Source organism: Hemiscyllium ocellatum, chromosome 4 (genome assembly GCF_020745735.1).
Source record: "Hemiscyllium ocellatum isolate sHemOce1 chromosome 4, sHemOce1.pat.X.cur, whole genome shotgun sequence".
Lineage (NCBI taxonomy): Eukaryota > Metazoa > Chordata > Chondrichthyes > Orectolobiformes > Hemiscylliidae > Hemiscyllium > Hemiscyllium ocellatum.
Genome location: NC_083404.1, coordinates 97,403,067 through 97,418,861, shown reverse-complemented (window position 1 = coordinate 97,418,861; position 15,795 = coordinate 97,403,067). Strand labels below are relative to the sequence as shown.

The following is a 15,795-nucleotide window of genomic DNA, read 5'->3' as shown; positions in this document are numbered from 1 at the left end:
GTGGGAGTGGGAGCGGTCAGGAAGAAGATTGCAGATTAGGAAGGAGGTGCTGAGTTTGAGGGTTGGGACTGAGACAAGGTGGGGGGAGGGGAAATGAGGAAACTGGAGAAATCCGAGTTCATCTCTTGTGGTTGGAGGGTTCCTAGGCGGAAGATGAGGTGCTCTTCCTCCAGCCATCGTGTTGCTATGGTCTGGCGATGGAGGAGTCCAAGGACCTACATGTCCTTGGTGGAGTGGGAGGGGGAGTTGAAGTGTTGAGCCACGGGGTGGTTGGGTTGGTTGGTCCGGGTGTCCCAGAGGTGTTCTCTGAAACGTTCCGCAAGTCTCCCACCCTTGAAGGACAGGAAATCCTGCCCTGCAGCCCTGGCAACCAACCTGATTGCCATTAATGTTGTAGTCCCAGCAGTGCTGAAACACAGTAGTAGTCACTGTTGGGACTGTACAACCAGTCCCCATGAAATAATTAAGATGTTTCTTGGATTTTGGGTGAGTTGGGAGATATGGCTTTAGGTGGGTAAATCATGCAAGTTGGATGGGGAAGGTGAGAGTGTCAGATTGAATAGATCAGGACAGCACCCCGATAGACACAGGGGACCCCACCCTTCAAAAGGAGGTAATCCCACTCTTGCTGCTTAACAATAGCCAACTCTGTTAAAGCTGTCAGGTTAACCTTCTTCCTTTTAACCTCCCCTGCAAACTGAAAAATTGTGTGAGAGATGCAACAAAATTCATAACTTGCAGGCAAATGTCCACTGAATGGATTCAATAGGCTTAAGGTGGGTGGATTGCCTTATGCCTTACCTGTCCCCAAAATATGGGGTGGGTGAGGCATGAAGCTGCCCATAAATTTAGCAGCCTGCTAAAAATATGAGGGAGGTGGTGGTTGGGGGGGTGGGGGGTGGTAGGGGAGATCAAAAGCTAATGGGCTGGCCACCACCTTTGCTTTTTGTACTCCCTCACTTTCAAACACTCCCTGGGTGGGAAATGTAAAATTCACCTTGTTAATGTTTAGTTGTGAAAATTTACATTTTAAAAAATATTTTCTTCAGATTCTGTCATGTCGTCTATAGGTCAATATGTTGAAACTTTAAATGTGTTGTTGATTGAAGAGTTCTTGGGCCTTACCTCCTCAGTTTTGGAAGCAAGAAATAAATTACCCAATTTTCATAACTTCCTTAAAATAATGTGGTAATCTGAAGTTGTGTGATACAAATACAATAGAAAACTGGACTGTATTACAAAAAAATAAATCTGTTACTGAATATATAACACCAGTACTGCTCATTACAGTTGCCTATTAGTTAAGATTTATTAACTAGAACAGATTACTTCCAATCATGTATTCATTTATTATGTTACTTATATCTAACATTATTATTTAATCAGTTTAATTAAGCCTGTTTTTGCTATTGTAACACAAGTTAAGCCATCACCATACAGTAGATGTTTCACACAAAATGTCACATGACACACATTTTCTGCAACAGAGGACAATCAGTTATTATTCAGAACCCACCATGATGCTGTGGAAGAAACAGAGAAAACACTCACTGAGTGGCTGCAGAAGAAATTCAAATATATAAAATAAATACATTATAACTAATTTGTTAAAAGCATATCAAGAAGTACATGCGACCTGATTTGGGCATTTAGTTTATCTTTGTTACAATACAGTTAATGGCGAGACTCTGAACAGCATTGTTATGCAGAGGGATCTTGGAATTCAAGTCCACAGCTCCCAGGAAATGACCATGCAAGTAGATAGGGTGGTGAAAGAGACATATGGCATTCTTCCTTTATTGGTCAGGGAATTGAGTACAAGAATCAGGATGTCATGTTACAGCTTTATAAGACTTTGGTTAGCTCACATCTAGAGTACTGCATTACAGGAAGGATGTGGAGGCTTTGGAGAGAATGAAGAAGAGATTTACCAGGATGTTGCCTGGATTAGAGGGTATGAACTATAGGGAGAGGCTAGAAAAAACTCAGGTTGTTTTCTCTGGAGTGATGGACACTGATGGAAGTCTTGATGAAAGTCTACAAAATTATCAGATGCACAGATAGGGTTGATTGTCAGAATCTTTTTCCCAGAGGCGAAATGTCTAAAATTAGGGGACATGCATTTAAGGTCAGAGGGCTAAAATTCAAAGGAGATGTGAGGGGCAAACCTTTTACACAGAGAGTGGTAGGAATGTGGAATGCAATGCTGGGGTGGTGGTGGAGGAAGGTATGATAGGGACATTTAAGAGACTTTTAGATAAGTACATGAACATGCAAGGAATGGAGGGATATGGACCAAGGGAAGGCAGAAGGGATTAGTTTAATTTGGTGTCATGTTCGGCACAACATCGTGGACCGAAGGGCCTGTTCACGGTCTGACATATTAGAGTGTACTGGGAGCTGTATAGTTTAATATGCAAGGCCCTGTTCTTTGCAGATAGAAAGGGTTCAACTCATAGGTGACAGCCATTTATATTCATTCCTCTGTGCTTTCTACGTAATTAGATTACTTACAGTGTGGAAACAGGCCCTTCGGCCCAACAAGTCCATACCGACCCGACGAAGCGCAAACCACCTATACCCCTACATTTACCCCTTACCTAACACTACAGGCAATTTAGCATGGCCAATTCACCTGACCCGCACATCTTTGGATTGTGGGAGGAAACCCATGCAGACACGGGGAGAACGTGCAAACTCCACACAGTCAGTCGCCTGAGTCGGGAATTGAACCCGGGTCTCAGGCGCTGTGAGACAGCAGTGCTAACCACTGTGCCACCGTGCCGCCCACATCTGTAATGAATTATCTGGCAATGTAATAAGTGGCGTTATAATTAACTAATATGATTTGCATTAGTATGTTATCACATCCCAAACTGTTTTGAATACTGTGTATAATTTCTAGTTCAATTACTGTGTTAAAGACAAAAATCCAATTGTTGAATCTGTGAACACACAAGTCTGCAGTCTGTGTTTAGGCTGATAGCTTTTGATGTATTATTTATGTTTGTTACTTATTCACAAAAAAAATTTTTATACTGTTGGAAAAGTCACATTTTGCCTAAGATTTATTATCTTGTAATTATCAAGACAATAACACCAATTGAAGGAGAATGATGACATTTATACTGTATGAAAGTGTTGATTGGTTAGCAAGTGAACGCTGATTTGTAGAAGCATTGCTATTGAGAATGTGTTAGTTAATGATGATCGACAGTTGATGACCATGCATTGTTTAGGTTTTACATAAGACAGGTTGACTCTGATTGATGAAGGTATTGCCATGAGAAATGAAATATATTCAACTATCACCTCTTAGTTGAACCCCTTCTATCTGCAAAGAACAGGGCCATGCATGTTAACCTGACAGCTCCCCGTACATTCTAATATGTCAGACTGTGTGAACACAACTGCTGGTCCCAAAATTGGTTGTCAGTAGAAGAAACAAATGCAAGAGGAGAAAAATATTTTCACAGTGAGTCATTTGGATCTGGAAAGCAGTGCCTGTAAGTGCAGTGAGGCATTTGCGAGAACATTGGATGCCTTTGTAAAATAGAAAAGATGCTTCAAGGGAATTGGGAGAAAGCAAAATAATTAAGGCATAGTGTTCATTTGGAGGCCTTGTGCATATAAGACAGGTCAGATAGTCTCCTTCTTCACTGCTACACTTCTGTGATTTTGTGATCATTAACTGTGCATTCTCCATGCTGATGTCACTACCATCATCCTTTCATATTATGAAAATGTCAGTTTCCTCTAAAATTGCAATTTTGCAAATTTTCCTGATATTGCAAGTCAAAATGCTTTGCTGAAATATGCCTTCTAACTGCAATACTCAAATTCTGTATTGCCAAATGACTATAAAAATAACTTCTGCTAACTTCTGCCTGTTGTCTCATGCCAATGTAAATCCTATGGCTTTTTTTAGGAAATTGCTGTTTTCCTTCAGTTATAACTTTAATTTCGATGGAGCAATTCTGATTACTGATGTTTTGATTAATTCTCTTAATTCCATTTCCTTTTAGTCTAAAGATCCCATATACCAACCTAAATACAGTGCACAATGTTACTGCATGACTGCATTACAAGGACGGTGCAAGAATGAAAAGTGTGTCCTTGAAAACTGAAAGAAAACAGTCCCAAAAAATACAAATTAGCCCTCAAAAGAAATATCAAGAAAATCTCTTTGAAAACACATATTTTGATTTCTGCTCTTTACACATGAAAGAAAGTAATACTACCAGTAATGAGCTGTCACTAAAGTTTTAAATTATCATCTTACCAGGCACAAGCATTGTTGTTATTAGTTCTGGAGTGTCCAGGAAATCTACATTGCTCCTCTGAAAGGTTTTGCTGTAATTAGTCTGGATGTGGCTTGTGGTGATATCAATCAAAGAAAATTCAATCAGCAATTATTGAAACATCTCGATTCTGGCACAAGGTACATTTTAACACAGGTAGCATGTACAAACAACAATAATGCCTGAAATTGGTAGAGTCACAACAATGGTGAATATATTTCATTTTATAAAAAGGCATTGATGGAGGAGCTATAAAATCATTTGTATTTTCATCCTATTTAAACTAGAAAGAAACACAGATGTTTCATTGCATTATTATTTGAAGGTACTGAACATCTACCTGGTAAAAAGAAATGTAGTTAAATGTGAAGATGAAGTAGAGAATGATGAATGATTTGAAAAATGGACATGCTGTTTTTCCTGGCCTCGTACAGAAAAGAAATAAGCCCCCTGAAAGTGTATCTTATCTTGCTCATCCTTCACTTACTTGCTGCAGTCTGACATTAAAAAGGCAATGGGGTCTCTAGCTATACATTTCAGGAAAACACTAAATTTGGGAACAGATTTGAACACTTTTCAAGAGGTCCTTGTCTTTTTCAGATGGATTTCTTGGTTACTATAATTTTTAATACAATCTGCTGGAGATCCACTTCTTTTCATAAGGATCCTGTTGTGTTTTTGCCACAAGCGAGTAGATAAGTTCAAATTTTAGGTATATAGAATATACCATAGAGACCACCGTGGCTTTCTGTTTGCTATTAATATAATTCTTTATTTTGGGAGCTTGACAATTTATGAGAGTTCCTCTGCCCTATCTCTGAAGAAACTGATGAAAATGTTGTCTTCGATAATATAACATCAGTGAACTCTTCAGATCCACCAGCTGGAGCATTCAACTCCCTGAAGACCATTAGTCTAATACAAGATCTCATCCACAAATCAAATTCAGTTGATGGCATAGCTTTGCTGAAAGTTCTCTTGGGAAGCAAACAGTGCAGGCAGGAATATTGCCAAATTGGCGGGGTCAGCTCTAAAAGCTTTCATGGGATAAATTCAACAGGGCAGCTGATGCTGAGACGTTAACATACCTATTTTCCTTCCTTTACCAGAACTTCTGTTTGATTAGAGTTATGTTATGGGCAACACTGTTTTTGGATGAGTTCAAATCTATGAAGGATGTAAAACATAAGCCATCAGCAAAATAATAATGTTTGGAGATAGCAAAAGTCCATTTGAGACAGTTATACACAGTTAGGATTCATAGAATTTAGATAATATGATAACATGATTTGGGGATCAGTTAAAGGACAAAAAAGAAGAATAAAATACAATTGGAACAATTTTGATATAGCTAGTTAAGTTTTGTAAGTATTACTAGCTTGAACCAGGCATTTTGCAATCTGTATTAATGACTTGGATGAAGGGTCTAAATGCAATTGATTTCTTAACAAACAAGTGTGAGGAGGATACTAAGCAGGAAGGCGGCAGATGAGATATAATTTGAGAAAGTGTGAAATTATCTACTTTATTAGGAACAATAACAAAGCAAAACATTATATATTTTGGTATTCAAACAAAATTGGCATCCTTGTGCCTAGATCACAAAATTAACATTCAGAAGCTAACATTACCTTCAGGCAGTTAGGTAAGAAAATGTTGTGTTAGCTTTTATTGAAATAAAGTCATAGAAATACATGGAAACATACCCTTCCATCCAACTTGTCCATGCTAACCAGATATCCTAACCTAATCTAGTCCCATTTGTCAGCACTTGCCCATATCCCTGTAAATCCTTCTTATTTATATACCCATCTGGATGCCTTTTAAATGTTATAATTGCACCAGCCTCCATTATCCCCTCTAATAACTTATTCCATACATGTACCATGCTCTGCATGAAAAGGTTGCCCTTTATGTCCCTTTTAAATCTTTCCTCTCTCACCTTAAACCTATGGCATCTAGTTTTGGACTCCCCCACCTTAGGGAAAAGGCATTGGCTATTCACCCTATCCATGCCCCTCATGATTTTATAAACCTCTATGAGGTCACTCCTCAGCCTCCAACACTCCAGGGAAAATAGCCACAGCATATTCAGCCTCTCCCTTGGGCTCAAACCCTCTAACCATGGTAACATCCTTGTAAATCTTTTCTGTACCCTTTCAAGTTTCACAACATTTTTCCTGTAGCAGGGAGACCAGAACTGAATGCAATATTCTAAATGTGGCCTGTACAGCTGCACATGATCCCCCAAACCCTGTGCACAATGTGCTGACCAACAGAGATAAACGTGCCAAATGCCTTCTTCACCACCCTGTCTACTTGTGGTTCCACCTTCAAGGAACAATGAACTTGCGTCCAAGGTCACTTTTTTTTGGCAGCACTCCCCAGGACCTTACCATAAAGTGTATAAATCCTGCCCTGATTTGTCATACCAAAATGCAACACCTTACATTTATCTAAATGAAAACTCCATCTGCCATTCCTTGGCCCATTTGCCCATCTGATCAAGGTCCCATGGCATTCAGAGGTAACATTCTTTGCTGTGCACTACACCATCAATTTTGGTGTTATCTGCAAACTTACTAACCATACCTGCTATATTCACATCCAAACCGTTTATATAAATGATGAAAAGCAGCGGATCTGCACTGATCCTTGCGACACACCACTGGTCATAGGCCTCCAGTCTGAAAAGCAACCCTCCACTGCCACCCTCTGTCTTTTACCTTCAAGCCAAGTTTATATTCGAATGGCTAGCTCTCCCTGCATTCCATGTGATTTAACCTTGTTAACCAGTCTACCATGCAGTACCTTGTCAAAAGTCCATATACACAAGGTCCACTGCTCTGCCTTCATCAATCTTCTTCATCATTTCTTCAAAATAAAATCTGGAAGTCATTCTGTGAAACATTGGACTTTGAAAATGTCACATCTGGAGTACTCTGTCCAGGTTTGTTCTCTGCCCCTTGCTTTTCAGGACTTTTTTTTATTCATTCAGGGGAATTGGGAAGCCAGGAGTGAGTTCCTTGCTGCAGGATTCATAGCCTCTGACCTGCTGTTGCATCCAAAATATTTATGTGGTTAGTCAAGCTTAGCTTCTGTTCAATGGATACCCTCAGAATTTTACAGTGCACTTAGTTTGGAGCAGTAGTCAAGAGATGAGGTCACAGTAACTGGTAAGCCTATAAACGTAGTGTGGTCCAGATTCGGGTCTAGCCTTTATAGGCCATTTATCTTGGAGCAGCAACCGAACACAGAATATTGAGGAAACAGCGATACATCATGCTTCAGCAAAGAAAGCAAGTCACAGTGAGTTCAGCTATGTTGAGTGTCCAGAGAGTAAGGCACGGCTGGATAGTCTTTACTTTAATGCTAACAGTGTAATGGGTAAGACTGATGAGTTAATGGCGTGGATTGACACATGGAGGCATGATAATGTTGCCATCAGAGAAACATGGTTGAGGGATGGGTTGATTCTGGGGTAGAGGAAGACAGAGGAAGTTTAAAAAGGGTGGTAGTGTAGCAGTATTAATTAAAGAGTCAATTACTGCATTAAGGAGAAATTATATCTTGCAAGAGTCCGCAAATGAGGCTTTGTGCATAGAACTTAGAAATGTTAAGGGGGCAGCTACTTTACTGGGAGTGTACCATAGGTCCCCAAAGAATCAGCGGGAATAGAGGAGCAAGTGTGTAGGCAGTTCACGAAGGTGTGTAAGAATAATGATCAGGTAACTATACTGGGAGATTTCAAATTTCCCAAAATAAATTAGGATAGTCAATGGGGGTTTAGAGGAGGCGAATTTCTTGAAATGTATCCAGGGAGTTTTTTGTTTTTAATAGAGTTTAACAGAGCTTTTAATAGCAAAGATTTTTTGAGAAGATTTGTAGCTCAAGTTGTTGAAAAGTATGTAAGTTAGCTTGCTGAGCTGGAAGGTTTGTTTTCAGATGTCTTGTCACCATGACTAGGTAACATCATCAGAGAAAGTCTCTGGTAAAGTGCTAGTGGTATGTCCTGCCTCAAGACAGCAAGGTACACTATGCATTACCTGCCTAGTCCTCTTTCTTTCCTGTTGGTTATCCATTCCCTCCCTGCCTAAGGATTTTTACTCTGTAGAGTGACTACCTCTCTGTACCTTCGGCCTTATGGACATTCCACAATATGTCCAGCCACTGCTCTAGTTATAACCCTTGGGTTTCCAGGGTCTACTGCTGGAGATGCTTCTTGCACAAGTTCTGGTCCCAGGCATTGAAACTGTGCCTAACTTCTCACACAGAGATAGAGGAACATATCTCCTTTCATGATGTACACCTTTAAATCAAACCCTTAGGTTGTCCTTATAATCAAATAATATTAGTTACTGTAGGTCTGTTCTTCTCTGGATCTCTGCACCTTACCTGTCCTTAAAAACTACAAATCCAAATGAAAGACTGTGCAAACTCCAGGCAATAAATGGTGAGTATAAATACTCACATCAACTTACTCATCCAATCAGCTGCTTCCTCCTGCCCTGCATCACCTTTTGACACTTTTCCCAGATTGCTTCACTCTGATGATGCTGCAGAAACTCTTTCCAGACTGATTCACTATGATGTTGATTGTGAAACACTCTTCCCAGACTGCTTTACTGTGATACTAAGTAGTGGACATTTCCCACTTAGAATTTTGAGCACAAGTCTATTGTGTGGACCTTTATCAAATGTCTTTTGAAAGTCCATGTATGCCACATCAACTGCACTGGTCTCATTAATCCTCTCTGTTATGTTTTCAAAAGACTTAATGATGATTAAACAAAAGTTTTACTAAAGAAATGCCAACTGGTTTTCTTTAATTAACCTGCTATTTGTCAGTGTTACTGTAAATTTTGTCCTGAATGATCAGTTCCAGAATTATTCTCACCAACTGACCCATAGTTACTGGGTTTGACCTTATGATTGTTTTTGGACAAGGGTGTAAAGTTGACTCGGTTCTGAGCACCAGCCAAAGTCTCAGGAAGACTAGACAATTATAGCCAGTGCCTCCACAATTTCCACTCTCACTTCCCTCAGTATTCCTTGAATATCTTCAACTTTAAGTATAGGCAACCTAGTGTCTGAATGACCTCTACTTTCACTATGGCCTGGGGAGCATCTTCTTCCATTTTAAAGATAGTTGCAAAGTATTCATTTGACACTTTAGCTCCACCCTCTGCCTCCTGCATGATTCCCTTTTTGGTCCCTAATGAGTTTTACTCCTACTTGTACCATTTCTCCTATCTATATATCTGTAAAAGTCTTTTGAATTCAATTTGAGTTTGACTTTCATCTATTTTCATTCCTAATCTTTGCTCTTATCTGGTTTTCCACCACTCTTCTGAAGCTTCCATATACAGCCTGGTTCCTGAAAGTATTGTATTTTCCACCTGACATTTGAAATACTTATTCTTCCTTATCTTAATTTCTATCTCTTAAATTATACAAGAAACTCTGTTTAATCTAACTTTCCCATTTGAAAGTATATGTCTTGACTGTGCCCAAAATATCTCTTCTTTGAAGGTGATGATTCAGCTATCATTTTCTCTGCCAATGTTTGGCTCCAATTTTTTCAGCCAAGATCATTTAAGTTAGCTTTCTACAAATTAATTACTATTGTTATTCTGAATTGTATTTTGTCCTTTTATTTAGATTGTTTCATCTGTATGATACAACGGCCACTGTTTCCTAAACCTTTTTATATTAATACTTGGCCATTTTGGCCCTTTTCATTCCCAAGTATCAGATTCAGCGACATGTCCTTTCTCATTGTACTGGAAACAGAGATTTGATGATGGTTTTAGCATTAGGTGAATGGAACAGGATAAATTTGGACAATGCTATTAAGATGGTTCAAGTCAGTTTTTGTAAAGGAGTGGTTATATGGTCTGGTTGGCAAGAAGAATGATCCCAAAGTTGGTAATGATATGATTAAGCCTCACATAGTAACTCAGGGCAGGGGGCTGTTGCATGCATAAGCACAAATTCCACAGCTAATCTAGTGATGTAATGCTTCCAGTATGGGTACAGTATCAAGAAAATGTCTGGCCAACGCATTTCATCACATCATATCATATGCACCCTTCAAATGAACCTTTATATCTTAAGGCAGGTGCAAAAAGATTTATTAGTTTTGTCAAAAAATATAGCAATTGGTTTGGATTAATGCTGCTCATTTGCCCTAGCTACAAATGGATGCAGCTGTTGTTACTGAACTGTTTTATTTTGCTATTCCATTAAGTTTGATTCTTCACTCAGTACAGCTCTAATCACATAGTAAAATTACTTACTTTTTCCAGAGATTGGTATTTTCCCAGAATTCATAAAGTGTAAAACATGATTCAGCTGAGATTTTCTGCACAGAAATGCTATCAAAAGAAACAGTGATTCTCAATAAATAAAATTATGGTGTAGAAAATAGTATTAATTATCATTATATATCTACTTTTGAGGCATTGTTCATGTTAACAATGAAATCTAGCAGCTAAATACAGCATCTAATTATGAATGCTATTCAAATTATGGTTTTGCCACTGGAAATAATTTATTGTATGTTTTAATAGTTAAAGCTCAGTAAGTAGCAGTCTAAGTTAGAAAATTGTTTGTTCAATCACTATTCCACTGAGTAGAGCAAAATGTTTAGCATGGCATGCCAGTATAGAGAATGCTGCATCATTGGTAATCCTGTCTTTGAATGAAATATTAATCAAAGCCTGCCCTATTCTCTTGAGTGGCATTAACTATCCCATGCCATTACTTCAAAGGTCAAATGATCTACTGTCCTGATCAATATTTATCCCTGAAACAACATCATCATTTGAAGAACAAACTTATCATTATCACATCACTGTTGTGGGAGGTTGATGTTGTAAACTGGTTGCTATGTTTCATTTAATACAGTTCCCACAAAACTGTTTTGCTAACTGTAAAACAATTTAGCACACCATGAGATAAAGGAGGTCTGCATACAAATGTAAGTTTTCAAATATATGAACAAATTATCAGTATGTATTTTACTACAAATTGAACTGTAAAGATAACATCTGATTCATAAACTGGTTTGCACAAAGTAACACTTGCAACAAAATTAAGTAACTATTTATTTTTCAGAAAATAAAACATGAAAGTAATTTACTTTTTATAGAAATGTATGCATATTATTGATAGCAATATGCTAATTGTAGTAACAGCTGGTGAAAAACACAAATTTAAAAACAAACATAGGTGATTAGATTTTAGGTGATCACAGTCAAATTAATTCATGAATTAAAAGTAAAATTCTATGGATGTTGGAGATCCAAAATATAAACATGAAGTGCTAGAGAAGCTCAGCAGACATGGAAGCCTCTGTGGAGGGAAAAACAGAGTAATATTTTGAGTCAAATAACATTGCTTAGGAAAAGACAAATTGTACTTGAAACATTGGCCCAGATTTTCTGATCAAGATTGGGGCCAAGCGGGGTGGATACATATGTCCCAGCCCCTAATTTTTGATCTTTTGAAAAAAACTGCTTGCAAATCAAGAATGTATGGCATAATTGTGAGCATGCAGAAGTGATTGTTACATCTGAAGTAACTAACATGAGGGACTGCCTGGCAAAAATGGACCGAAGAACAAGACTCAGACGTGTTACACCTACTTGACAAATTGGTTACTGTGGCTTGGAAGAGCAGAAAAACCATAGATTAAATGATAATGCACTAATCTTGAATCCATAGAGAAACTGACTTTAAAACAATGAAAGAACAATTGGTTTGGGAGGCTAAGAATTAAAGTAAAATGAATCTTGGGTTGGGACAATTGGAGACTAAGAGGGACAATATTTAATGAGAAAAAAGATCAGAAGATGGGTGTAGATGAAGGGAGAGCTGGCGAATCTCTTAATGGAGATACAATGATCTAATGCTATTATTGCTAGCCTATTAATCCCAAAGCTCAGCAAATGGTCTGGGGACCTGAGTTTGAATCCTGCCATGACAAATGATGAAATTTGAATTAAACAAAAGAAAATCTGGAGTTAAGAATCTACTGATGACCATGAAAACATTGTCAATTGTCGGAAAAACCCATCTGGCTCACTAATGTCCTTCAGGGAAGGAAATCTGGCCTTGCATTGTGCTTGACACTCAATTGCCCTCTGAAATGGCATACCAATCATCCACTCAGTTCAAGGGCAGCTAGGGATGGCCAGCCAGCGATGCTCATGTCCCTTGAGTGGATACTTAAAAAAATAATGTACTGGAACCAGCTAAAGATGAGCCCAAGTCCTCGAAGTGTGATAGTATTGTTTCAATGCAGATTGGGGGAGAAGATTGAGAATTCCAACAATTCAATGTAAGAAAAAAGAAAACCAAAAAACAGAGAGATCTAAAGGGGTGATAATTGGTCCATTTTAGAATTAGGTTTTATTGTCACGTGCTCAAGTACAGGTATACATGAGTACAGTGAAAAGTGTACAAAATGCCATTTCCATCACTGCCTTAGATACAAAGATGACTAGGTAGAAAATCTTTGGTACGAATTAGAAAAATAAAGAAAAAATAGTTAAATGTTCAGTATTACAGTCCTTGTAAAGCAGAAAAAGAGAAAAAAAAGAGAAACACAGATGTCACGATGCTTAATGAACTAGCATCAATCTCATGCCAAGTGTACCCAAAAGAAGTGTATTGTTTTTAAAAATGGTTTTGTTCGTAGAAGGATTGAAAACTAACCTACAAATAGAGGTGGGCAAGGGACAATGGTCATCCAACATCATAAGTGGTGATTCCATGGCCATTGGTTGTCAGCCAAAAGGGTTCAGACAGTTAGATTAGATTCCTTACAGTGTGGAAAAAGGCCCTTCGGTCCAACAAGTCCACACCGACCATCCGAAGAGCAACCCACCCCCCCTAACTAATGCATCTAACACTACGGGCAATTTCTTAGTATGGCCAATTCACCTGGCCTGCGGGAGGAAACCAGAGCACCTGGAGGAAACCCACTCAGACACAGGGAGAATGTGCAAACTCACAGAGACAGTTGCCCGAGGCTGGAATCGAACCGGGGTCCTTGGTGCTATGAGGCAGCAGTGCTAACCACCGAGCCACTGCGCTGCCCCAATTGAATGACAGCATCAGTTAACTGTATCTAGAAACATGATATAACAGTAAGTCTTCGGCAGAGAGCAGTCCTCATCCTGCAGATCTTGTAGGCAGCAGATCTCATCGGATCGTCCCAGAAGACAGTCTTCATTGAGTAGTCTTCATCAGCCAGATGGAAGATGGGCCAGAAGAGGAGAAGGAAGACTCAGGAAGGAGATCCCAAACACCTTGGCTAGAGAGCAGTATGCTTCACCCATAAATTTAACTCAACTAAATCATTCTGTATTGACAACTCATGTTTCCTCTGGTATCAATCAGAGAACCATCTCCAAATTGTCATGTTGTAAACTTTCTTTGTCAATATAATTAATGTATCATGTCTAAACTGCTGCTTCTTAACAAACGTAATACACTATCAGAAAATTACTTATAAATCATTAACTGCCTATATTAGATAAATGCAATCCTGACCTCTCCAAAATCAACAATTAGAAATAGTTTGCAAAGTTTGACTATGGGCTATAATTTACTTTTCATGTACATAATCCAGTACGATTCTCTCAGGTTTTGAAGAATAAAATGTGATATCATTGACTACTTACAAGATGCTTAAAGGGATAGACAAGGTAGATGCAGGTAAGATGTTTCCTCTGGTTTCACAGTCTTAAACCAGGTTTGACAATTTAAAAGTCTGAGATGAGGAAACATTCTTTTAAACAGTGTGGTTAATCCACCTCAGAGAGCTGTGGAAGTTTAGTCTTTGAGTATGTTTAAATAAGCCATTGATAAGCTTTTAATTATCCATGGCTTAAGGGGTTATGGGGATGATGTGGGTAAAAGGTATTGAAGTGTTCGATCAACTATGATCATATTAAGTGGAGTAGCAGGCTTGCTGGTCTAAACAGCATTCTCCTATTCCTCTGATTCCTTCTAAGAAAAATCATTCAGAATTTCTTTCTACTTTGGCCACTTTCGCCACAGAGTTTATGAAAACTGAAACAATTGAAAACTAAAGCTAAAATTATTAGAGAATGAGGCATTCCTGAAAGTAGCTTAAAACCACAAGATGGCAGTTTGAAGGTATATGTCAGTAGCTGTTTCACAGCTTGCACATATATTAATTTCTTATTGTCTTTTTATTGCAAGTGCTGCTGAAGAAATAGCTGCAGTGTAAATAGACAGGAATAATGCATTCAATGTAAATCCTGTAACAGGCATTATTAAAGCCTTACAAAGATACATTTCACAAAGATCTTTGTACTTACTGCAAACATCCGGTTTGTGCAGTTGCAGATACTACATACTGCCTTAAAGCTAGACGGAATTCCTCTAGCTCCTCTTCCAGTATCGACATTTGTCGCTGAACAATTAGAATATGCTGGAGGAAAAATGCATATTAAGAATTATTGTTGATAATAAAAATCTTAAACATTATTAAAAAGTGCAAATGTAGTGAGCATTTGGTTATTGAAACTGCCATTATTCAGTAATGTATCAGCATTACTGCTTACCTATCCTCTTTCAAAAGCACACTATATTTATATCTACATAATTAAAGAAAATTCTTCATTCAAAATTATTGGTAATGTTTGACTTTAGCTAGCTGTGAATTTCTAGTTCTAGGTAAAAAATTATTTTCAGATGAAATATTTTATCTCAAATAGGAAATAATCTGATACACACTCTTTCCTCAAATGAACTTCCTGCTGTGATTTATATGGGATAATTAATAACTGTCGTTGGTAAGGAGTAAAAATCTAACCATCTGGTGTGAAAGATATTACACATTCTCTCCAGCTGAAGCAGATTTTCCGGAGGAGAATTTCCTAGTGGCATTTGAAAACTGGAAGAGTATCTATGTCATCCCATTTACAAAAAAAATCCATCTGATATGATTTTCAGATGGATCTCTGAATGGATGAATAGCTTATTATTTGAAACTAGCGTAAGGCTGTGAAAATATGCAAATTCTGGACCTAACTTGGATACAGGACCCCGATTGCAAAATTCAGATAGAAATGAACAGACAATACACCTCACACTCCAGAAGAATATGCTGCAGAAAGTAAACTTTCACAATTGGTTTCCCCACCTGGAGTCAGCAAGAACCTCGTTAAATTGAGTTGAAAGCTCATGTCAGTATGAATGGACGGATGGAACAATCAAATCACTTGATTTCATGCTTATTTTGGGTGGAAGATGTTCTTTTCCCATTTGCATTTTAATGGCATCATCCTACCATTTTAAAAATTAGAATGTTTCCACAAATATTAACTGAAACAAAACACTGACTACCAGCTATGCATATTCTTTAAATAGTTATTTGCACCCCACCTTTTAATTTTCTTTCTGAATTTAGCACAGTTCATGACTGTGACATATTTGGTAAATGTTTTATGAGATT

General features: G+C 38.1%; 1 protein-coding gene across 1 annotated transcript in view; it reads right to left on the bottom strand.

The window, feature by feature from the left end:
- Positions 1-1,494: 1,494 nt before the first annotated feature.
- Positions 1,495-15,795, bottom strand: part of necab1 (N-terminal EF-hand calcium binding protein 1) — a 174,641-nt gene continuing 160,340 nt past the window's right edge. Inside the window, exons 11-14 of the mRNA XM_060824039.1 lie at positions 14,657-14,769; positions 10,601-10,678; positions 4,283-4,374; positions 1,495-1,523 (exon numbers count right to left, since the gene is read on the bottom strand). Coding sequence (XP_060680022.1) covers positions 1,495-1,523; positions 4,283-4,374; positions 10,601-10,678; positions 14,657-14,769 — 312 coding nt within the window. The remainder of the gene's footprint in view (positions 1,524-4,282; positions 4,375-10,600; positions 10,679-14,656; positions 14,770-15,795) is intronic.